At 42.9% G+C, this 24,577-nt stretch overlaps 3 protein-coding genes across 4 annotated transcripts in view; 2 read left to right on the plus strand and 1 right to left on the minus strand.

The window, feature by feature from the left end:
- The window catches only part of LOC119658690 (trichoplein keratin filament-binding protein), a 167,329-nt gene that overhangs the window by 41,966 nt on the left and 100,786 nt on the right, over positions 1–24,577 (minus strand). The gene's annotated exons all lie outside the window — the stretch shown is intronic.
- LOC119658691 (peptidoglycan recognition protein 3-like) overlaps positions 1–24,577 on the plus strand; it is a 75,997-nt gene that overhangs the window by 3,752 nt on the left and 47,668 nt on the right. Inside the window, exon 3 of the mRNA XM_038066276.1 lies at positions 16,165–16,293. Within this exon, the coding sequence (XP_037922204.1) occupies positions 16,165–16,293 (129 nt within the window). The remainder of the gene's footprint in view (positions 1–16,164; positions 16,294–24,577) is intronic.
- LOC119658693 (peptidoglycan-recognition protein LB-like) overlaps positions 23,670–24,577 on the plus strand; it is a 47,259-nt gene continuing 46,351 nt past the window's right edge. The window contains exon 1 of one of the 2 annotated variants that reach the window (XM_038066279.1): positions 23,670–24,246. In XM_038066279.1, the coding sequence (XP_037922207.1) occupies positions 24,210–24,246 (37 nt within the window). In that variant the 5' untranslated portion in view covers positions 23,670–24,209. The remainder of the gene's footprint in view (positions 24,247–24,577) is intronic. The other variant, XM_038066280.1, reaches the window with a different exon arrangement.

The raw sequence follows: 24,577 nt of genomic DNA on the forward strand, positions 1-24,577 counted from the left end.
GCATCAATAACTGCAAATGTGATGTATTGGGGGTCACTTGTCAGGAAGTCTTTCAGAACTTGCCACCCATTCACACGTCGCCAGTAATTCCGATGCAAAGGTTACCTCAGGAATAGTTCCTTCACAGCCTGGGTGCCAGAACGTTGATGTAGATTCTATGTTTAAAACTACGAGCACGGTACTCGCATCCATTTTCCCGTAGATTTTGTAACGTTGCGTGCGTCTAAAGTCCAAAAGGCTCTAAGGTTGGGACTTTTCTTGAAATTCTATTAAGCAGTAAAAACAGTGGAAATACTATAGAAAGTGCGCTGAGTGCATGTGCTACAATCGTACGTTTTATTTATCGCTCGACTCAATAAATGTGCTCGCACTAAACACTACATAGTGAACAATGAAATTATTTCAACTCTGATTTCTTTTTCTATTATCATAGTATGGCGATATCCTTACCGATCTATGACAAATGCTGTACAATCGGCAGGGAACCTCGGCTCACTACAAATTTCTAGACATGCAATGGCTACTGTGAGATGTCGTTCGACTTCCCTTGACACTGGTGCCAAACTTTTATGGAATGTTCCCTTTTGCTACTGCAGATATTACGGCATTATGTTTTCGAATCCATGCAGTTGTAATGTAATAAGACATTGACTTCGAGTCTGGAAGCCCCGGTCCTCAATTATCCCCTCTCCTCAATCACTGATATGCCCTCAGCATCCTGCCGAAAGTTACACTTAATGGTGCCCTGGCCACCCAAACCTCCACCCTGTTACACTATTCCAATGAGACCCCAGAGCTACCATTGCAATAGCTTCTCCAAACCAAGTTTTTTCTAACAACGGTAAGAGAAGCACGTCCTCAGCTCGGCGATCGCGCCACGCATCTTCACAGACCATCCTGTTGTCGATGAACCGGTTTCACCACGCTTCCTTCCTACCCGCTACCGCAATACAGCAAGCTCAACTGTTGCCACTCCACCAACTGGCGCCTTGATTAGTGTATGCCAACTTATATATTTCCGTTGGTGTTGTGATATACCACGCATACCTTATATATATAATATTTCACTCTTCTATTCTTTACAATGGCCATGGGTAAATTAAGGTCACCTGACCTGGCCTGACGTATCCAGCCTTCCTTTCTTTTTCTTATAACTCGCAGCATCCTTTCCTTCCCCCTCTATGAGCGCCTGTGCCGCACTTCAGCTCAACCTCACCGAAAATGATTTAAATCACACTCTCGATCTTGTCCTCTTCAACCAACCGGGGTGTCACTTTTATCAACTACTTCATTCCAGCCGCCCATCATCCTGTATTTAAATTTGGCCCTCAAATTGCTCGTCTCAACTCCTACGTTATCTACAAACCCGATAAATCCAACTATTGGAAGGCCAATTTCGAAGGTCTGAGCTGTACCTATCAATTGGACTCTTATCCTCACTTCCTTAAGGTGTAAGGAAACCTTCTGCACCTTCATTAAGCCAGTTTGACTGAACATAAATAACTTCGTCTGAAACTCGCAACAAGGAAAAATTGTCAGTTTTCCAGTAACCACGTTGATTTCGCTCAATTTAAAGTCTTGCTGTGCTCAGTATATAGCAGATAGTAGTAGTAGATAACTGTCAAATACGCATTAGTACAAATAAATTTCTGCAACTCCCGCAACCCCTCCCAGGCCTCTGTCACTTTTATCAAGTTTGCAGGGCTCCGCTGCTGGCTCACATCAGTTATCGTGTGACTTACTTTGTAATTACTTTTCCTCGGTGTATAGCTGCTCTTCCCCATTTTTCCTCCCTCTCTGCCTGGTCCCATATTTGTGGAGGCAGTTAACGCTTCATTACCCCTTTCTTAGTCGAATACCTAATTACCACTCTCAATGCCAGTGCTTCATTCAATCCCGACGATCTTTTTTATCTATTTCAGCTAAGAACAAATTGATGCATTTCCCTCCCTTTCAGTGTGCAAGATCCTAAGAGGTCATTTCCTAGCTCGGAAAAGGGCACGCATCATCCCCAAAGCTACCGCTGTATTCGGCTCATGTAAAGTTTCAAAATATTAACAACTGGGCTTCTCAATTCAGATCATATCCCTCAATGAACACCCTGGACTGTAATTCCATTCCCGATAAGCTCACCCAGTATAGTACCCTTAACCGTTTCTCTTTGCTTTTTATCGTTAATGGCATGTACCCCTTCCCGATTCCACAGAGCGGTTCTATGTTAATATATTTATATCTGCTGCCTCGTCGCCTTCTAACTCAATGGGATTCATACCTTATTGTGCTAGGAAATGTATTCGATTTATTGAGGCATCCCCATATTAGTTGAGTAGGATCGCAATATTCTGGTCCCTACAGTTACTGTGATGGTTGAAGTAAGGACAGCTATCTATGGTGTATATTTACCCCTGAAATATGCTGACATGTTTATCATTAGTTTGAAGTAGTTTTCTCTTCTTGAAGGAATGTCACAGCCCGTCGCCTCTGCTGTGAGGGATCCGTCTATACATCAACCACTCGGTTGCCGGTTTAAGTCGGAGGCAACTGCCACCTCTCGCAGTTTGCCCTATTGCCCCATCATGATTCACGTTTCTTCTGGAAATTAAACTTTCCAACTCTGAAACACGATCACCCCTGATATTACTAATTCAGAACACCAGCTAGAAAGAATCTCAATCTTCCTTCTATTTAGCCAGCTCACCGCCTCGCAGACACTCCCGAAGAGAAGATTGCTTTCTGGTATCTTTGTTTAAGGATGAAGGGGTGCTCTCAAGTCCTCATTCATCAAGTAATCGTTGTTTCGGTCGGCCTATTAGTTATTTCCTATCGATTTTTATGTACAGACCAATTTTGGCAAATCAGTTCTCATTAGCGTGAATTACATGTCCATAACATCGAAAACGCCCACGGTCGGTGCAACCCTACATCTATCGCAGATATCCTCATTTCGGAAGCGATAATGGACTCTCTGGTACGAGACAGATGAGTACGTCAACACAGTGGGTATATCACAGGGTTCGGTGCTGGGTCTCCTACAGTGGAATGTAATGTACGTATAATGAGGTGCTTGTTCTTCCCGTCCCAGAAGAGCCTGCGATTATTCGCTTGCGGAAAACTAGACTGCAGTTGTTACAGCAAAGCGCCCAAAGGATGTGAGGATCTACGCGATGGAGACAATCAGAGAGCCAAACTCCCGCCTAGAAAGAACCGGGCTGACCTTGATGGATAAGAAAACGGAAGCGGTCTTAATAACGAACCGTCAAAAGAATAAGATTCGGAAAGTGGAAGCCGATGGACATATGCTCGTCTCAAGACCGGCTATGAGCTATAGTAGTACCATCGCGGCACTTACAAATGGCAAATTTTGACGGACGGGAACATTGTCAGAGATTGAGTCTAGCCGGAGTGGTGTGATCCATTCTGCTTCACACGTCGGCTTTGTGGGAGAAGGTGCTTGTAAACTCTCAGAGAAGAAAGCACGTAAATTCGGTTTACCGGCAGATGGCTTTCAGGGTCAGCAGCGTTTTTATACCCACATGAGATGAAGCAGTACTGGCAGTGGTAGTCACTGAACGCACAAGTTTATTCTCAACGTAAGGGCAAGGCTTGAGTAAAAACACGGGGGAATCAACTACTACGTTACCTGGTTCCCTACGGGATACGATGGTAGGCAGTATCTTTATCGCTTTTGGTTGGATGATTCGAAGAATTGTTCTGTATGCGATGAGACACTTTAGGATGAAGAGCAAGTGATGTTTCTCTGGTCAAGGTTCGCGATGGAGAGAAGGAATCTGAACCCCGTCGGTTTATTTTCATGGCTACAGAATTGTGATGATCACTTTCAATGAATATCAACAGACGAATATAAAAGCGAGTTTCCCACGCCTAAAAACGGGACAAATTGTATCAACTGGTCCACCAAACTGAGGTCCACGAAACCAAGGCTCCTTTCGTGGCTCCGGATGGACGGATTCCATGACGAAGGACCCGGCAACGAAAACGGACAAATTATTTGCGCATTTTCACAAGGAACATGCGCTCCTTGTATAGAAAAGAAGCTAACCGATATCCTGTCTTAATACAATATACGGCCTACGTGACAGCATTTCAAGAGATAGTCTGAACAGGGACTGGTTTCCTGGAGAAGAGATATTACACTACATATTACAATGGCCATTCAGTACACCATCTACTCGGAGTAGGGTTCCTAGTGAACAAAAAAATCAAACCAGTTGTTACCGACTTTCAAAACATAAACGAATGGTCATGCGCTCTAGACTTATCATTGCCCACTATAACCAATAAAAGAAGTACAATAGTTATTTTAGGAGGCAGTGCAACTTCCTTTAACAGAATAATAATAAAGATTTTAGCAGCCAAGTAGAAACGAATCACGCTTTCAGGCGATATGTTAGCTCCCATAGCTTGCATAAAACTAGCAATGAGAACGGACTGCGGATTATCCAACTAGCAGTGTCGAACGAAATGTTTGCTGAAAGCACCTGGTTTGCACGGAAAGCCATCCCAAACATAGGCCTTTGCAGACGAGACCACTTCCTACCAAATTAACAACGTGCTAATTGAATGGCGCCACCCTCCAACGTTGATTGTCAGAACATATTGAGGGGCCAATATAGACTCGGATAACTATCTCGTTGAAATGGTGCCCCGTGCCTCGAGTCCCCTCTGACAATCAGGTGCGAATGACCACTGAAGCCATCCATAACAGAGTCCTACGTAACACCTATAAGAAAAGAAATGGACGCCGCAACAGCCGCAATTAACAGAAGTCCTGGAGATAGAGTATCGGCAACCACAACCACCTGAAAAAAGTTATCATCATCACAAACTTATTTGGCCCCAGCCGTAAAAGAACGACTGTTGCGACATTAGAGGCATACTATAGCTCTCCCACTTTCGGAATCATCCTTGCTAGGGCCATACTTCCAATGGATGTTTTATCGCAAACATACTGCACGTGTTACCTATAACTGAGCTCCCCGGTTTTGTTGCCTATAACTGAGCTCCCAATTTTTTGATGGATGGGTTGGATGTGATAATATGATTTACAATTTGGTGCGGGCATAATTTCTTTTACGGTGCTTGGTGATCAGATCCGCATCTGTCAGACCAAAATTCTCCAGCCAACCCTTAACAGCACTAATTGTTTTACATGAGTATAACTCAGCACCTACTTTATTTAGCTTTTCGACCACAATCAGTGCTATGCCGTCGGCGTAACCCACCGTCGCCCAGAAGGGAAAGGTTTGGTACATCGTTGTATATGATATTTCACATCAAAGTCCTGTGGAAAATCCGCGGAGACAACGTACTTCACAAATGGTACAAATAGTTCATCAACTTATCTTCAAAGTCTGGGATAGCGAATCAATGTCTGACGACTGGCAATCCCATACATAAGAGGGGAAATATCACACATCGCAGCAATTATATCGATATCACGTTGCTGAATAGCCTTATACACCCCTCAACATCATGGCTCTATACCAAATCAGCAACAGATTTTCTCTCTGCGGCAAGCGATGGAAAAACTGTTGAAATATGGCCATCAGTAATCAAAACTGTTTCTATACAAGACAAAGGTATTGCAAGTCTTCGTATATTCCTCGAAGACTTGAGTTCTTAGCAAAAAAAAAATAGAGAACTTTTGGCCGCCTTCGATCTACCCCGGAAAGTTTATAAGCGCAAAAGAATACGTGGCATACCCTGCCTCCGATGCAAACATAACATTGGCCAGGACACCAGACAGCCTTTAAAGATATCGAATTGATGGACCTCGATCAAGAGAAGACCCAGTTTTATATTGTCTAAATTGACCAGACACCGATTGTTACGCCATTGATGATAATGGTGAAGTGCTGTTGGAATATATCATAAGGCTATTCTTATGCCTTTACTACTGATTTCCAGGGCCCTCTGAAATAGTGCTATGAAAATGCCATCCATTCCGGATAATTTCAGCGCCCATTTTACTCTCCCTTCCAAGCATACCTCTTTTGCTATTTTTCAATTTTCCCTTTTCCTCCCATTGTCTATTATTGAGGTGGCAGGCAGAATGCTATTATCTTCAGCCGTAAGATAGGACTGCATGAAATGAGTTTTGAGAAGCAAATGTAGCTTGTCCTCCTTGGTTATAACCCCTGGATTCTTATGGGGTTTTTTGATCACAAAATTTCCTGAAGCCAATTCGCTTTGCTCCTTTGATTGCGCTGTTGCATATCGTCAGAGCATTTTTTTTTATCTCGGCCAGTGCCCGGTTTGCTTCACCCGTTTGTATAGTTTTTGGACCTTTGATCTCGTATTGGCCAGATTCCTGTTCCCTTTGGTACATTTCTTAATAAAATAACGGTCTTAATTGGACAGCTGGACTCATGTGTACAAGTAATTGAAAAACGTCGAACATATGCAATGCTTTTCTTTTACCATACAAACTCCAGTAATGCGCCGTATTTAACCTTCTTAACTAGAACATAAACCTTAGAAGTCGATATTTCTAAATACGAAATTTACGAAACACGTCCTACTTGACATTTTTTAGATATCATCTCGTCCTTTAAACCATCGTACAGGTTGGCAGTGGCTTATATCATTTTCAAAAGCAGTCATTTAAGTTAGAAAGAACTGGGACGCAATATACATACTAAAAGATGCTTCAAAGAGCTGTGTCTGCTCTGCTCTATTATTGCAAGTCTCCTTTTCATCAGAGACTTTTTGAAATGTGTTACATGTCCATCAGAAGCCGATATCTTTTCTTTGGAAATGTTATATCAAATATCGAATATCTTTCATAAAAGAATATTTTACTCAACTGCTTTATAACTAAGAAAAATGCTTCACATAACAATGTTGTCTGAAAACAATACCCATTTCGTTCAAGGATATTACTTACCACTCCTCAGCAGTCACACAAAACATAAACAAAAGTACCTGAAATTCATTGCATAAGGAATCCAAAAATACCCACCAACCTGCACCCTTAAGTACTGCAGCAACCAACCCATAATGCGGAGACGCCACAGAGTTATTACTTCATTTTGCCAGCATGTCCCTATGAAATCCAAGATTGACATTCAATATTAAGGGCTCTAGATGGACTCATCTGCCCATTTTCGAGCTCCTCTGTTTGTTAAACAATGTCACGTACTAGACATTTGACGAGAGTTAATTTGTTCTGACACTACACGAGCGGATCCAATTTCTTTTTCTCACATCATTTCATCCTACATACGAGACGTACATGAATAAGACACATAGGTCAAGGTCATTCGACATATATAGATTGATGTGATTCATAGATCCACAGGATGAAATTCAAATGTACCAGTTCACCAAACCGCCTGTAAAAACTTTATTTCATTTTATGCGATACTAAAGATAGCTGTTATCTCGTCCTTCGAATGTTCAGCTTGAGCAATAAGTGGCCATTTTCAAGGAGAAGGAAAAAAAGTTGATACATTGCTAATAATTTCTCACTGGCAGACAATGGATAATAGCGTTTATGGTGTTATTCACCTTGAAGCCAGCCACCTAATGGTCAATGTTTTCCATTGATTCAGAGATGAAATATCTGCATGTTTTCCCGTTTGGGAAAACATTCGATAAATCTTGAGAAAGAAAATATTTCAATGTTCTCTTGCAAGGACATTGTATGCGAATGAAATCTTTGGATGAAATTTCTCGACATAGAACGTTTTCGAGACGCAGATGAATGTATGGATTCCTTGGCGTCATGAATAAAGCCCAAGGTCTTGTTTGGCGAATGACGTATCTTAATATTTAGATACATAATACCATTGACTTTGAGGTGAGTCATTATTGCAGTTCAGACTTTGGAAGTTTGGGTTCACGCAACGAAATGTATTTCGAACGTAAATGAGGATGATTTTCGTGATGCTCCAGTGACACTGACATCATTATCAATAACACATCACCTTTGATTAGTTTTCAGGCTTCAATATGGCCGTCCTCAAATAGTCGCGATTTTGTACTCTGGTTCACCAGTTTTTGCAACCTAATTCTCTTCTCTCTGCATCAACACAACTCACAACAACATTTTCTAGCCGGCTTGCGCTAGAGGTCCTTTATCAAAAAATGCCGAAATACCGAATCAGGTTAAAACAACTTAACAAAACCCGTCCATTCCCGTCAGCCCATGTTTGATTTCCACTCTTTAATTATTTTACCAAAATGTTAGAGATTTAAGAACTGGGGATGGGGGGGATTTTAATTTGTATACGTTGACAAAACAGCATTATATCGTCGACATTGGGAAATTTGGGTTGATGATAAAATATTAAGCTCCGAGCACCCTAAAGAATACTCCCTTTTTCGCTGTTAAAGGGAGCGGGCTGAATTTATTGGCGATGATGTCCTAATCGCAGCATCCTTCCCGCATTGAACCCATCTTCTACTCTGGCTTCCCTCCCGATAAACCATACTCCTTTTATAGTTTCTGTGTGTCCCTCCCCTAAGCTTCCCTTATTCGAAGAATTGTTTGACAGTTTGTCTGGACTTCTACCTAGTTAGTTTAATTTATTGGAGGGAGCCGCAGTTCCAAGCACTCAGGCCTTTCTTTGTTTGTACTATCCCCGGAGATCGCCTATTCAGCGGCCCCTCGCCTATGGCGTTCACAGGCTTTCGCAAACCTAAGAACATTCTCCAAAGACAAAGAATGCGCAGACCCTTCATTGAAAAAAACCTTTCCAAGGTATGTTCCTTTGAGGCCTGAGGGGACCGGGTAACTGCATACAAAATGCAGGGCCGTCACTTCCTCCTCATATCGGTTGCATATAGCCAAGACCACACCTACATTTTCCATATGATAGTTTAAGGCGCGGTGCCTCGTTAAAAGCTCTACTAAGTTCCTCATGTCCCACTTCTTAAACAACAACAAAAATGTCGCTCTAGCGGTCCCGGGTTCCCTTAAAAAGATTCTCGCCTGCCGACAGAAGTTCAAATTTCTCCATTCGGCTGCGTGAATCCTTTCAATTTCTCCCTTCAGAGTGGACTTGACAGTGGATGGCCAGATGCTAAGAACGGGTTCTGGCCCCACCATTGCCGACCCAAAACCTTGGCGGGCCAGTCTGTCAGCTTCTTCATTACTAGCGATGTTTGAGCGCTATGGCACTCACATCAGGAATGTTCAGTCGACCAAGTTCCAGCAGCACCAACTGGCCTGATAGGTTCTTGCTGTTGTTGGCGCCTGGAATATGGTCGTCATTTTCCCCGAGAGGTCAAGCCTGCTCCATAATCCTGCACCCGATCTGTTTTCCATGACTGAATCGTCAGTGAAGATTATTAAATCTGTTATCCCAAAAGACTCGTGACCTTTTATCGGCAAATTTTCTCTTTTGGTAATTACGACGGAGTATATATTTTCAAAGACGAACCTGGAAACCATATGATCGGCGGTCATCAGAGCCACCTGATGTTTCCGAAGGAATTTCCAGATGGACACATGACTGCCTTTCCACGCGTCTACAGTATCAAACCTATATGCGTCGTTACTGCTTTCCGTTTCACCTCTAAATGAATGGGGAAAAAGTTTAGGATAGCTTGGAGAACTGCGGGCAAGCCTCTCAATCTACGTTAGTAGCTTCCTGTTGTTAACAAACTTCAGTCTTGGTCAGTAGACCCTGCATTCATACATCAAAATGGGTTTTATTATGAATGAATACATCCAATCACTCCGTTTTTGTGAAAGCCCCCAGATCTTACCAACCGCATTCCTGCCCCACCATAGTAATCGCAGAATTTCTGGTATTGTTTCTGTATATGATATTTCTACGTTAACTTGCACTCGATGTACTCCCAAATACTGGACTGTTTGTACCAGCTGGATTTTCCCCCTGATGTTCCTAGTGAACACAAATAGTCCAGTTCCTAGCGTTGTGAGTCCTTTGTAGAGGCACCAACACCACCAGTGTCGCATTGAAGCGGCCAAGTACCCTCTCCGCAAAATTTGACGATAATTATTAAGGCTAGATCGTCCACAAACGCTTGTGTGAAAACCTTTGGGTCCCCAAGAAGCCATAGCAAGGTGTCCAAAACCAGCACCCATGATTCGAGGGAGACATTTTCTTCTCGGTTTTTGGCGCGTGGATTTGCCTTTCTGGTAGGTATATTACCTACATTGAAGTGGCCACCTAGGGATGTATGAACCGAACTATTAGACCTTCCAGTCCTTTTAGCAAGAAGAAGGTAGACTGATCGGTGGGAAGGTTTTTGCGTCTATGTAGGTGAGTTTTCTGGCGAAGGAGTAAATATTACCTTTACATCACGACAATTAATTGGAATATAAACATGTGCTAGACAAGCGCGGTATATTATCCGAATATGTAGACCCACGGCATCCATTTCCCTGATTACTAGAGCAGGAATAATGTCATGCAGACCTGCAGACTTTTTTCTGTGAAGCGAGTTAAAATGCCCATTTGACTCGTCCGACTGATACTACTTTCCATGCCAGAGTTCAATCTTTCGGTTGAGGGCTGTATACACCTGTCGGCCACGAGGTAAGAGGATGCTGCCTGGAAAATACACTTCATTGCATTCTGTGTACCTTCCGCTCTGTAAACGCAGATAACCCAGCTGCTGGCTGGGATCTTGACCAGGATCCGCTTCAGCTTTGTGATTGCCTCAAGAGAGTTGACCTCTTCGCAAAAGCGTCCCCATGATAATCGTTTAGCCGAACTTGTGCTCTTCTTTAGAGCTCTTTGAGCCTACTTGTAACGATTCCAGCCAGTGACTGAATAAGACTTTAGAACTCGGTTGAGGAGCATCCTGGTCGTTCTCCTCTGTTTCGCCAAATCTTCCAACAATGGATTTGATGTATCTCCCAGAGATCATAAAACGGACGCTCAATTCTAATTTGTAAGTCGCCGAACCTCTTTTAGCTGGATTTCAAAACAGAATGGGTGGTTCATTCCCATTACAAAATCAATCCACCGGTGATCCGAGAGGGTGACATCGTTTGATACTGTCACTATTAGACCCACTATCGCGTTTGTTCCCGCACCTTCTTTATATCCCGTTCAGGAATGCCAATAGTAAGGAAAGTTTTCGGGCAATCGGCTCCTTCTCCCGCTCTGCTCCCTAACAGAATCCACACAGAGGTGTTAAGGTTATTCTGGACAGGACCTCCAGGATCTCAGCACCATTACGTTGCTTTCCTCTCTTCTTTTCAGGGTCAGTCGTATACCCCCCACACATTGTTGAAAGAAGAACAATATTGTCTGAGCCACTAGTTCCTGGTTTCTTCGGGGAAGTTTATCCGCAACATTTGACGGTATAAACCTATTGACTCAAAGCGTAGTAAAATCCTACTTCTACCCAACACCTTCTCCTCTTTCCCTTTCTTTGCGTGTGAAAAATTCAACCTATACACCCTGAACTGGCTTTATCATCCTCCCTTAAAGTCCTTTCAATAGCTGCTACCACATTTTTCCACTACCCTCTCCTTTCATGAATATTGATTCTTTCATTCCGAAATAACGCCCACATTGCTCATTTGGGGTATCTGAACCCTTCGTCAAATCCAAGCTAAAAAAGACACATAGATGATATTTAATGACGGTCGCAGCTACTCTAACTCTACTCAAGCGCTTTTAGCTTCCCAATTCCTTTGACCCTACCCAATCTTTTCCATGAATTTGCTGGCTACACTGCCGATTCCCCACAACAGGCCCCGATGCTTCCTCTACGACTGTTCTAGGTTAGACTGTTGTGAATCGTTCGCTATTCCCCTCCTAATTCCACTTTTATTGTGTTCTTCATTAATAAACTTGATGTCAGTGTTAGACATGGTCCTGATGGGCTTCCCACGCTTAACTCCCTCCCCGGATAATTTTGAACCAGCTACTTTCCACACATGTGGCAGTATGGCCTTGATGCCCCACTCAAAAGCGACGGCCTGCTCTAGTTGTAAACGACCACGCTATTCCACTTTATCTTCTTGTTCGAAAATTCCCAAAAGATACATTAACGACTTCAGTCACAGCTATAGCGAAGGAGCAATGTAGCTCCATGAGCCACCAATCTATTGCCTGCAACGTACTTGACTTTACAACTTTGCTGGTAAATATGTTGGTTCACGGCAAGAGGTACACGTCACTTACATCAATTCCTCGACAGTTTTCGTTTCGACCAACTGCAACAACTCCTCGCCAAACTCTCTATTCTCAACTTCCCTTATAAATTATCATATAGCGAGTTGAATCTGCCTTGGACGAAACCGTTCGTCTTATATTTATCATATAACTGATCATTGGTCATCCCTTCCTTCTCTCATTTATCTCATTTTTATTCCCCAATGATTCCTATATTTTGTTTTGTTTTGACCTTCTCTCTCTCCTCACCTGCTTCAACTTACTCTACGAATAAGGCCTTAAACTGTTCGCCTATATTTCATCTCCGCTGGACTGTACTTTCTTGCGATCCTTTTTAATGCGTCTTTCTTCAATGAATGAGTTCACACTACTCAAATGAAAATGTACAGAAGCTTTGTTTTAATTTTCGCTTTCTTAACAATGTCAATTGTACTTCCAAAATATCTTATCTGGTTTAATCCTGCGTCCCGCTTTCAACTTTACCTCAATCCAGTCCTTAACACTCCTTCGTTAGGAACGTAATTGAATATTGTCCCGTGGTTTGGCCTCTGTTTCGCAATTGTGACCACCTCGCTGTTGAAGCTACACAAAGCTTTCACACAATCCTTCTTCTTTAAAAAGAGCTTCTCCCAGGTGAACTATCTTTTCACACTCTTGATTTCCCTTACTTGCGACAGTTAATCCTTAACGGGGTATGGCGCGTCAACCACACCAACGTATTATCGTTGCCGATTTGCTGAAATGTGTTGCAGTTGTTTCCAGGACTACTTAAAAAGCTTGCAATCCTCCTCCACTGGTCTGGGCCATGTATTTCTGCGGGGACCCATCGGTTGGTTATCCTGGAATAACCAGCAAAGAAATTGTTGCCCTTCCTGAATGTGTGGCGCGAACAACCTCAATTTGTTAAGATAGTTAAATTTCAGAATTTTAGCCAAAACAACAATGGCGACTTTAGACTTTAATTTGTCGAGCAACATCAAGTGCGGCAACGTTGTCGGCAGAAACAACGCTTTCTAGATAAGCAAGTTGATAAATCCCCTCGAGACTCGATCCATTAATGCAGATAAGGGAAGTGCGATGACATATCAAATTGAGAAACTTAGTTTTGCTGGTGTTTATCTAAAGCCCAACTCAATTAGCCTCTCTTTCCAAATCCAGAGCCATTTGGCATTTCAACCCCTCCGAATAAGGCAGGTACCAATAACAAGAAGAAATGATATTGATGACAAGTTGCAACCCGGTAAATTTCGCTGAGATTTTACCTCGGTGTGGCAGGTCCCATTTTGCGACATCATATGTCGCCCTGATAGGGCACTTCAGATACACTTCCTGTCCAAAGCCTTTTCGAAATCGATGAAGATCGATCTACATACTAACATATAATGACCTAAGGATTCCAGGGCAATGTTGGAACCCGAAAGGCAGTGTCTCATAGAAATCTGTGACAGGGAAAGCATCGATTGAGGATGTAATCCGTCGTAGATCTTCCCTCCCTATCGCGAGTCTGGAGTTTTAGTTTCATTACCAGCTTTAGCTTGCATATATAATTTCATTTGGTACGCGAAATATCCCTTCGTTTGTCATTGGCTTGTCAGTTTCCGATGCAAACCCAAACATGGGTACAAATAAGGACGCGAGAAGTTTTGTGAAATGACACGTGAGGGAGCCAAGTGTTCAAAGGACCCCCTATATTTCCAAGCCTGCCTAGCAAAGACGAGGACAAGCGAATGTCAACGGTATGCTGAAGATTTTGTCATTGCTTACCTTAGCGTTCAGACCGCCCATCGCGACCACAATGTCACCTTTAGGGACCCTCTCATGAACTGAACGTGTAATTTCTCATAGAATACATTTTTCTTTACTATATCGGGATTTACCGTTGGTGCATAGCACTATACAGTTGTGATGATCTTTGACCTGGATCGGAATCTAGCAGCCAGAATCGTGTCAGAAACAGGTTGCCCGGTCAAGAGAATGCGCCTTGCGGTAGCTGTCAGTAACAATTCGACACCGGAATCGCGTCTGCTACCACTAGGCTTTCCTAAGTACAAGAGCAGAGTACCACAAGAGGAGCAGGAATATTCTCCAAAGTGCCAGTAACTTACTTCATTTCGGCCCAGAATGTCCAGTTTATATCGTTGGAATTTCCGCTAGGATGAAAAGGGGAGGCCATTCAGAATATCCTCGCTACCATGGTCGAGGAGCGTACGCACATTCCAGAAACCAGTCATAAACCGTTTTCGGTAGTCAAATATCGTAGTCGTCAGGTGAACTCCCTTCCGAGGCGTTGTTCTATCCCTATCTATCTATCTATACCTTTTAGAGGCCTTTTCCAACAAGCAAGAAAGGCTTTGCGTGTATTCTTGAAGCAAAACTAAAACTATAATGGGAGAAATTGAGTATTGCGACAGACTAAAAAACAGCACAAAGTAGTGACAGAGAACTTCGCCTCATTGAAAATTCAGTTGTTGGGGTCAAATGTTGGTAGACGCCCTTCACTCTACTCTCCGGATTGTCTACCAAACCTAAAGCACCAATGACTCATGAATGGCTTTTGAGTTCAATATTGGGCATTATTGCCCGTTTACGCCCTAAGAAGAAACGGTGTCGAGGCTTCCCAAAATGCTACAGAGAGACTGTCAGGGATGCAGGCTGGACATTCTGGGATTAAGAGAGGTAAAATGTTGGGACTTTGGGAAGCGCTCTCCTCCTTTTTGTAACGCTGTGCTATTTCGCTCTGGGAAGCTTGCCGAAAGCTCGCGTGAATCTCGTGTAGGATTAATGCTTACTGCATCCACTCGTGGGCCCGCATATCCTAGGAACCGATATAAGGCAAAATTTGAACTGCGAGCTCTTTAGTCAAAACATCTCAATAGTGCAGTGATACGCAACAGCGATAGTCTTCGATACAACAGGGAAAGAGATTTTTTATAAGCAAATGAATGCAGTCCAGAAGAGTCTTCCTAAAGAAGATATTGCGACGATGATGGGTAATATAAAAGACAATGTGGGCTCTGACAATACCTTATTATTATTCTGTTAAGAGAAAGTCGCACCGCGTCCTTAAAGAACTATTGCGCCCCTTTTACTGATTATAGTGTACCTATTGATCGTAGTATCTCAAGCAGGCCTATAACCGTTAGGAACTTTAGTATGTTCCCTGCTTCCAGATCTTTCAACTTTGCATCTGGTATTAAGTGTTCTACCAGATGCCTCGACCTACTTTGCACAAGTGCCGTACACTGTCCCAGGACGTGTGTAGAGGTTTCGTCATCCTCCTCACAAAGCCTGCAGGCAGTGTCCGTAGATATCCCTAGCTTCCCTAGGTGATAGTTCAGCCGACAATGATCAGTGAGAATTCCCACTATGCTTCGGAGGTTCTTTTTGGTGAGGTTTAAGCAATCCTTTGTGCGTATGGGTTCGTATCCCCCAATAAGCACCCTGGACTGCTCCATCCCTGGTAGGCCCGCCCAGTATAGTTCCCTCAACCGTTCCTCTTCATTTCTTAGATTCATAGTCATGAAACCGATTCCACAGAAGGGTTCTGGCCCGTGTAAAGGCGTCCCTGCTCCCTTCTTGGCTAGTTTGTACCCTGCCTCGTTGCCTTCCAACCCAGCATGGCCTGGAACCCAAAGTATCCAGACCTTGTTGGACGAGTTGAGTGTCTTCAGTCTCTCAAGGGATTCCCATAACAGTTTAGAGTTCACCTGGTTGGACCTAAGTGCCTTGATCGCTGCTTGGCTATCGTTGAGAATAGCTATGATCTGCCCCCTATAGTTTCTTTGCAGATTAAAGGAGGCACATTTGTCTATGGCGTATATTTCCGCCTGGAATATGCTAGTGACAATACCTTGCTCGGATATGTGATGAGGGAACATGGTCTTGGGATCGCAATGATAAACTTCTAGTTGCTTTGCATAGAGAATGCTCTCCTCATCTCCTGGTCATTTGTTGATGATGTTTCAATTCAATCTACATAGCGATTTTGATAAAATTAATTAAAAAATTAATTTTATTTTTCATTTCCTTTTCCTTTCAGATTTGAAATTATTAGCGAAGTTGTTCAACATCCTCAAAAACTTTCTGGAAAACGGAGTTGCAAATGGATATATTGCTAGAAACTATCAGCTAATTGGACGAAGTCTGTTGGAAACGATTCTATTTCCAGGTAATTATCTTACAAAAGTAAATAAAACGTAAAACGTCAGCAAATGATGATAAATAACACCAGAAACAACTGAAAACTATGACTAGTCTGTTATAAAAGATTTTTATTGGGAAAACTAAGCAGCAGCATCCATTATTATCATCACAATTAGAAACTACTGCGACAACATTTGCAGGCAACAACAATAAGCACTGCTAGGGGATTCTAGCTCTATTGAATAATCATAGTTTGTTTTTTAATGATAAGAATAATTAAGTGAAAGCATGGAAAAATACATTTTTATTAGGAGTTATTTTGCGGAACATGACTCCGCTTATCCACCCTAACCAGAACGTAATGAGAATATACAACACATTGTGCAGTTGTTGATTTTGCTTTGTCACACTTTTAAAAATAATTTTTACACAATTGTTACTATTTAACGTCAGCAGTACCAATTGGCAAACAGGGTCCCCGCGATACCTAATTGTTGGTTAGAAATTGTTTCAGTTAATAATAAATCCTGAATTGAAGTTAGATCGTAATGATGAAAAATTAGATGTGATCATGTGATGCGAAGAGAAGCGGCTACTCATGGAACTTTCCATAATGTCCTTTCGTGTCAGAAGGTCATCCGTGGGACAAGTCGTTGAAGCCCCCATAAACATCGCCACTGCATGGAACTACATTGTCACACCATTCGTAACGAGAAATCTCCGCGAAATCACGTAATGTCGTGATAATCAATCGTTTGTTATTTCTATCCTGACATGTTTCACTTTCTTCGCTGATTTGTTCCTACGCACAAACTCGTTGACATTTTGAATCAAAAAGGACAATGAGCATTGACGATGTACGCTGTATGTGGACTTCATGTGCCACATGTTGGTTTGCCATTTTAAATCATAATGATCATCCACAAAAATCAAAGTTTCGGGAAGAGGGTTACTTTGAAAGTAACTCCAGATCATCAAGACGCGGTCATTTTTTCGAGCAAATATCGCATCAGACTAGCGCTTTTGGTTCGCTATAGAATTTTTGTTTAAACACTTTTGCCGCAGACCTTGTGGTCTGGATCTGCGCGCTATCTACTTCGTACGACTTTCTTAGATCCGCTAAAACCTATGGCAATAGAGCATCGAATGGGCTCTCCAAGTGACAGGACATCAGCGCTAATATTCTAATGTTTGGCACTGCGAATTCCAATGTTTCCTAGCTTAAACTGCGTTACCAAGACCATGCCTCCCCATGACCGTAATATTGCACGAATGGAAAAATTAAAAAAAAAATTAAACTTCACCCACAAATTCTGTTGGTTTCATTATATGGAATAACCCGCTGTGGAGTTGCCCTTTCTTTGTGTATCTTATCCCCCCGCCGCTGACACATCCCAGTTTTATTTAGGGTTTGAGGAATCCTAGACCCGTATCAATTTGATTTAGGACCAAACAGAGAGTAACTTACCCCCACATTTTTTAGTTCATGGATTCTTTCTTTTCCGGTCTAACACCTAATTATCAAAAATTAAGGAGACGAAGACGACTTGCGCTTTCGTACCAAGGCATAAGCAACTCATCAGATGTTGTCTGAATCCCAAGACAAAAAATTTACAACCCAGGCTAAGCTTGATCTGAAGTGTGGGCGGATTTACGTTCGATACCCACATTGTGTTTTGTGATTTGTAAAAAGGAGCGTATAACATAATGCGCTTCGGTCACGCTACTCTCGGGGCAGTGGTGATGCAGCGTCTGATGAGTTGTCTATGCCCTGGTACGAAGCCTTCATCTTCTTTCAACGTTCACGGTTGTCTGACCCCTACACCGACGAAGTTCTTCGTTTATTATTGGCTCAGGGCAGAGTACCCCGATATCACGTTTCAGCATTTTGGCCAAAGTCCATGGCTCAATGACAGAACAAGCAGATGTCGTAACATCATCTAGTCGAGATGTCTAAGGAAAGAAGTCATGTCGCACTAAAGCCCTCTACGTTTTCTATACAAGACACTCTGGGGATCGTCACCGATAAGGGTAAAAATATGGGCGACAGAATATAACCCTGGCCGACTCCGCTTTAGACTTCATCACCGACTTTACCACGATGCTGCACATAACATATGATATTTTTATTGTTAACACACTCGCTGTTGTCCAGCAAAATATCACGTGCTGCACCGAGGTAAAATCTCAGAGGAATTAGAGATCCAAAGCGGAGTCCACCAGAGTTGCATTTAATCACTGATATCATTTCTTCTTATCATCATGAGAGATTCAATGGATCATGACATCTTCCTCTAAAGAACTCCACGACGCTGATGACATCTGCTTACTCTCTCATCGAGTAATGCACCTGGGTCAAATAGTTGTGGATTTGAAGAAACAGGCAAGCAGAGTCGAACTCTGGTAAACTCCAACAAAACCAAGGTTCTTAGTCTGATGGGTCACCCTCTTATTATCTGTAAAAATGGGCACTCTTCACGTCTTCAATTGATTTGTACATGTAATGGTTGCCCTTAGTAAACCCAGACAGCAAACCAATTTCAACTCAAGATCTTTGGAGTGACTGCAATCAAAGGATATCGTTAGTCGGAAGCTTGCTCTGTCCAAGGAGCACACAAGCTCACCCTTTTTTAGAAAGTTGAAAGGTTCCTGAACGGCATCTTCTAGTGAAACCTTGGAACTGCTGGTTTAGATGTTCCTTCCCGCCAGTATGGAGCACTGTGAGTCAGAGCCTTGTTTGGAGGGTATGCGAAGATAAGATCGACTGGGAGATAAGAAGCTTCTCCGCATATAAATCCGCGGGTCCAGATTTTCGACCAATCAGCCTCACCACTTACGTGTTGAAGACCCTAGACGCGTCCCGGACATCCTCTTGAGAACAATTGTGGAAAGAACGTCTTTCTCTTAGTCACAGCACGCCTATCTCAAAGGTAAATCCAGAGAAACCGCTCTCCCAGAGGTAGTTGGCATGGTTGAGCGGTCATTGTAGTACAAGCAGTGTACTCTAGCTGCCTTTTTGGATATAGAGGGAGCATTCAAAAACGTTAGTGCTAACGCCATCAAAGAAACTTTGACCCTTATTGGATTGGATTGGTAACTTGCGCATCGGAATCGGCTCTAGGAGGCAGCCACCTGACCAGAGCTGAGAGCAGAGACACGCCCCAGTGTTTTGGTTGATATTATCGGCGAAATTTTTCATATATTGGACAGGAGCGAGGTGAAGATGGTGGCGAACGCTGACGACTTGATGATATTGGTGTCAGAGATTAAATAAATTAAAGTAAATTATGAATGACATCATGGAAAGATGTGGTTACGGGAGCAAGATGTCAACTCGGCATAAATCCAACCAAAATGGAACTGATGCTATTCACCACCAAGATAAGGCAAGACAACTTTTGAAAAGAAATGAGCACTCCGGCTATGAAATAGTATTCCGTCGGTGCTAGAGTTTTCTCAGATACTCATAGCGTATCCGGGTCGTACTGTCTTCCAGGTCTATTTCAAGCGGAGGTACTGGAAGCTTATCTGTAAATGGGGCATGATGCAAGCCCCGAGCGTAACAGAGCCATGATCGACAACCCAGCGGTTACTAAGGCCTTCTACTCAACGGGGACATCCTTCAGGCTGGAGGGCAGTGCAGAAACGCGTTGAAAAGTCTTGGTGACACGTTTAAGATCACCCTCAAAGAGTGTACTCGTTAATTATACTATAACTTTGTAAAAACATTTGGCTTAAATCGGCTTATTAGATTTGCAACACTTGAATAACCCCTTAAAGAACTTGGTTAAAAATAGAACAACGCCGATTTATACTAAATGGCCTTTCATAGTATGGTGGTACACCGAAACCTCTCTAATTCATTTACCCTTAGTTAGTTTAGTTTACTGGGGGCAGCCGCAGCTCCGAGCACTCAGGCCATTGTACTATCCCCGTAAATTGCCTATTCAATGGCTTCCCGCCTACGGTGATCGCAGGCTTTAGCGAATCTGAGAACATTCTCCAGAGGCAGAGAGTGTGCAGATTCTTCATTGAAGAAAACCTTGCCAAGGTGTCTTCGTCTGAGATCTGAGGATGCCGGGCAGCTGCATAAAAAGTGCAGGGCCGTCTCCTCCTCACATTAGCTGCACATAATTGAAACCACTACCCCAATCTTTTCCATATGGTAGTTTAAGTGTCCCGTTAAAAGCCCTACTAGGGTTTTCATGTTCCACTTCTTAAGGGACAACAAAAATGCCCCTCTAGTGGGCCTAGGCTCTTTCACAAGGATTTTCGCTTGCCGGCAAGAGTCCAAATTTCTCCATTCGGTTGCGTGAATCCTTGCAATTTCACCTTTCAGAGTAGGCTTGAGTGTAAACGGTCGGATTCCAAGAGCTGGTTCTGGGGCCCCACCATTGTGGATCCAGACCCTCGGCGAGCCCGTCTGTCAGTCTCCTAATTACCGGCGATGTTAGAGTGCCCCGGCACCCACGTCAGGAATGTTTCGTTCAGCCGGCCAAGTTTCAGCAGCACCTGATGACAACTCCACACCAACTGGCTTGACATGTCGTTGCCATTTAGTTCTCATAATGCAGCCTGACTGTCGGAACAGGTTCGAATGGTGCGACGCCTCCATCTTTGTCGCAGACATTCTTCTGCTGCCAATGAAATGGCATATATCTCCACCTGGAATATGGTCGTCATTTTTCCGAGGGGTCGGACCAGTTCTATAATCGGATTCTCCGAGAACACCCCTGCGCCCGATCCATCCTCCATGACTGATCCCTCGGTGAAGATTATTAGGTCTGTAATCTGAAAAGACTCATGGCCACTTGTCGACCATTCTTCTCTTTCGGTGATTACGACAGTGTATGTCTTTTCAAAGATGAATCTGGAAACCATATGATCGGTCGGCATCAGGGCCAGATAGACGCATGACCGTTTGATTGGTTACCTTTCCAAGCCCCAATGGTATTGAGTCTATATGCGTCGTTGGCTACTTTCCGCCCTTTCCCCCCATTCACTTGGAGGTGAGTGAATGAGGGATAAATTTAGGATAGCTTCAAGTGCCGTGTGTGTGTGTGTGCGTATGGTCGGGGAGAAGCTACAGCTTCTGAGCACTCAGGCCGTGTTGGTCCATTGTACTCGCCTCCCCCGTCTAACGGAATATTCCGGATTCGTTAACGTATCGCAGGATTTCCATTAGTGGAATTGTCGCAATTGGAGAACATCGGCACCAAAGATCTGATGCCTGATGCGTCCATAGGCGGGGCATTCACATAGGAAATGCTCCGTGGATTCCGCTTCCTCATTACAGGAAGGACACGTATCATCTTCGGTAATTCCTATTCTGAACATATGCCCAGCTAGTGAATTATGGCCTGTCAGAATGCCCACAATACACCTGCAAGTCCTCCTGCTTTTCGACAGGATAAACTTTGCGGTACGTATGTTCGGTTCTGGCAGGAAAAGTTTGGTGTGTCGAGCAGCATTTAGGCTCCGCCACCTGTCTTCAAGTGTCGTAGTCGGTGTAGTACTCATTGCTCCAGTAATACTTAGGGAATCAAGTCTCTGAATCTGCGTTAACAGCTTCCTGCTGTTAGTAAAGTTAAGTCTTGGCCACCAGACGATGCATGTATACATCAAAATGGGTTTTATTATGGATGTATGCATCTAGTATATCCGTTTCGGTCCCCAGGTCTAACCTATCGCCTTCCTGCAGCACCAGAGCAATCTGCAAATTGCCGCGAATGAGGCATCATTGACGGCACTTTCGATGTCCATGAATGCGCCTAAGGCGTATTCTTTTTTGGACATCGCCTTTTCAACTTTTGCCGTAAGTTCATGGAGTGCTGTCTTCGTGGATTTGCCTTCTGGTAGGCGTGTTGCCTATGGTGAAGTGGCCACTTAGGAATGTGTGTATCTCTTACAAACCGAGCTACTAGTCTTTCTGGTCCTTTTAGCAGAAAGGACGTTAGACTGATCGGTCGGAAGCTTTTTGCGTCTGTGTAGGTGGGTTTTCCTGGTTTGGGAATGAATAACACCTTCACATCACGCCATTTAATTGGAATATAAGCGTGTGCTAAGCATGCACGATATATATTCCGAATTTGTAGACCCAGGGCATCCATTCCCTCTATTACTAGCGCAGGGATAATGCCATCCGGACCTGCATACTTGTATCTATGGAACGAGTTAAATGTCCATTTCACTCGCTCCAGTGATACTACTTTGCATGCCAGATTCCAGTCTCTCGGTTGAGGGTTGTATGCACCTGTTGGCCCCGAGATTAGAGTTTGGATGCTGCCTGGGAAATGAACTTCAAGCAAATGGTTTGCCGTTTCTTCATCGCTTTCTGTGTACCTCCCGTTCTGTAAAGGTAAATAACCCAGTTTCTGGCTACGTTCTTTAACCAGAAGCCGCTTCAGCTTTGAGGTTGCCTCAAGAGAGTTAGTCTCTTCGCAAAAGCGTCTCCAAGATGATCGTTTAGCCGATCTTATGCTCTTCTTTAGAGGAGCCTTCTGTGCCTCTTTATAGCGATTCCAGCTAGTGCCTGATTCACCCTTCAGAGCACGATTGAAGAGCATCCTTGGCGTTCTCCTCTGTTTTGCCAAATCCGAGTTCACAATGGTGTTTTACCTTTCTGATCATCTGGGTTGCTTCTCAATTCCAGCAATGGATTTGATGCGCTTCCCAGGGATCGTGACTCGGGCGCTCAATTCTATTTTATACATCACCCAATCTGTCTTCCTCGGATTCCGAAATGGAGTGGACGGTCCACACTCCGATCAGAGCCGCGATGTCAGGGGATGCCACCGTGATGTCGATGACCTCTCGCCTGATCAAGTTGAAGTATGCTTAAGTATGCTCTTCACAGTTTGAATTATATTTCCATCATAAAAAAGAAGGAATATTATCATCTTAATGACTAGAAATTAGAATTACTGCTTCCGCATGGACATGAAGGCTGAACTTGTAAGTAGGTCAACCAAAAAAGTCTGTAAAAAAACCTTTTTTAAAGTTTCCAACAAGATCAGCGCATACCCGCGACGTAGTTTAGAGTCTTACAACTCTGTGTTATGTGACAAAACGCCGAATAAACCTGCCAAAAAAAAAGTTTTCCACTAACATTTGAATTGGGGCCAGACAGTTAAAAATCTAAATTAAGACCTCCCAAAAATTTTCTAAACAATAATCCACACCTAAAAAACAAACTAAACAATCATTTCCGAGCACCAAGGGAAAGAACACACGTGACAAAATCACTGTGTTCCCATAGAATGACGATATCTGCGTTTTTCAGGTTTTATGCAAGAAGATAAATCAATCGGAACTCTATGACCTTAAACAACAGTCGTCATATGTACAAAGTTAACTAGCCAAGCCAACCGTTTTTTCGCTAAACAGTTTCACTCATGCTGTTCCAACGTTTGTTACGAACTCATCAAAGGCCGTACTATAACTAGGCGTACTGCGCGCATATACGTATGCAAGTGTGTAGCATATGTGTATATAGACCGCCCCCGAGTTGGTAGTTACTGGTAACCTTAACGTTCCGAAAAGCGGAAAGAAGTCGAGAAAAAGTGTCTTTCCAAATCTATCCAAATATATATAGCAAGCGTGCATATATGGTGCCTTCACAAAAAAGATTTTTTAATAAAAAGTGCCCGTTTTGCAATCGAAATGATTTAGATTTTCATACAGATATCGCTGGATTTATACGAAAATCCATGTGTGTGCCTGCTGCAGATAGATAGTGGTATAAATGTGTTTTATCAATCGGTTCAACTATCATTTTCATTTTCGACGGATACAAGGTAGTACCCACCACCGCGGGGTGATAAGTGATAAGTGCGATAACGGCCGCGAATCGATTATAGAATCATAATCATCTTGAGAATCTACTACCGAAATTTTTTCTAATTTTATGTGAAGTGAATTTAATAGAAAATACTCGTCAAAATGTATAAAACAATTGGGATAATCGCCGTGGTTTGTGGTAAATAAAAACAAAAATTGCAAGTTTGTTGGCTACTTTTCTAAAAAAGATATTTCCATCTCATTACACTCGCACTTCTTGCCATGCTTTTTCGATCTTCATTATCACGATTTTATTGTGTAATCTCGTCGCACGAAAAAAACGCATCATTTTATAACAATTTCCTATTGTTCATTATTAAATTATAAGATTTAATGGAAATAAACACGGTGGAATCCCGCTTATCCGGATCTGATCTGGATTCTATACGGGAAACTTTATATTCGATAACTTACGTCAATCCGAACCTCAAAAGTATCTTCACGTATATCAAACTGAAGAACTTCATTTA

The sequence above is a fragment of the Hermetia illucens genome, chromosome 6 (genome assembly GCF_905115235.1).
Source record: "Hermetia illucens chromosome 6, iHerIll2.2.curated.20191125, whole genome shotgun sequence".
NCBI lineage: Eukaryota > Metazoa > Arthropoda > Insecta > Diptera > Stratiomyidae > Hermetia > Hermetia illucens.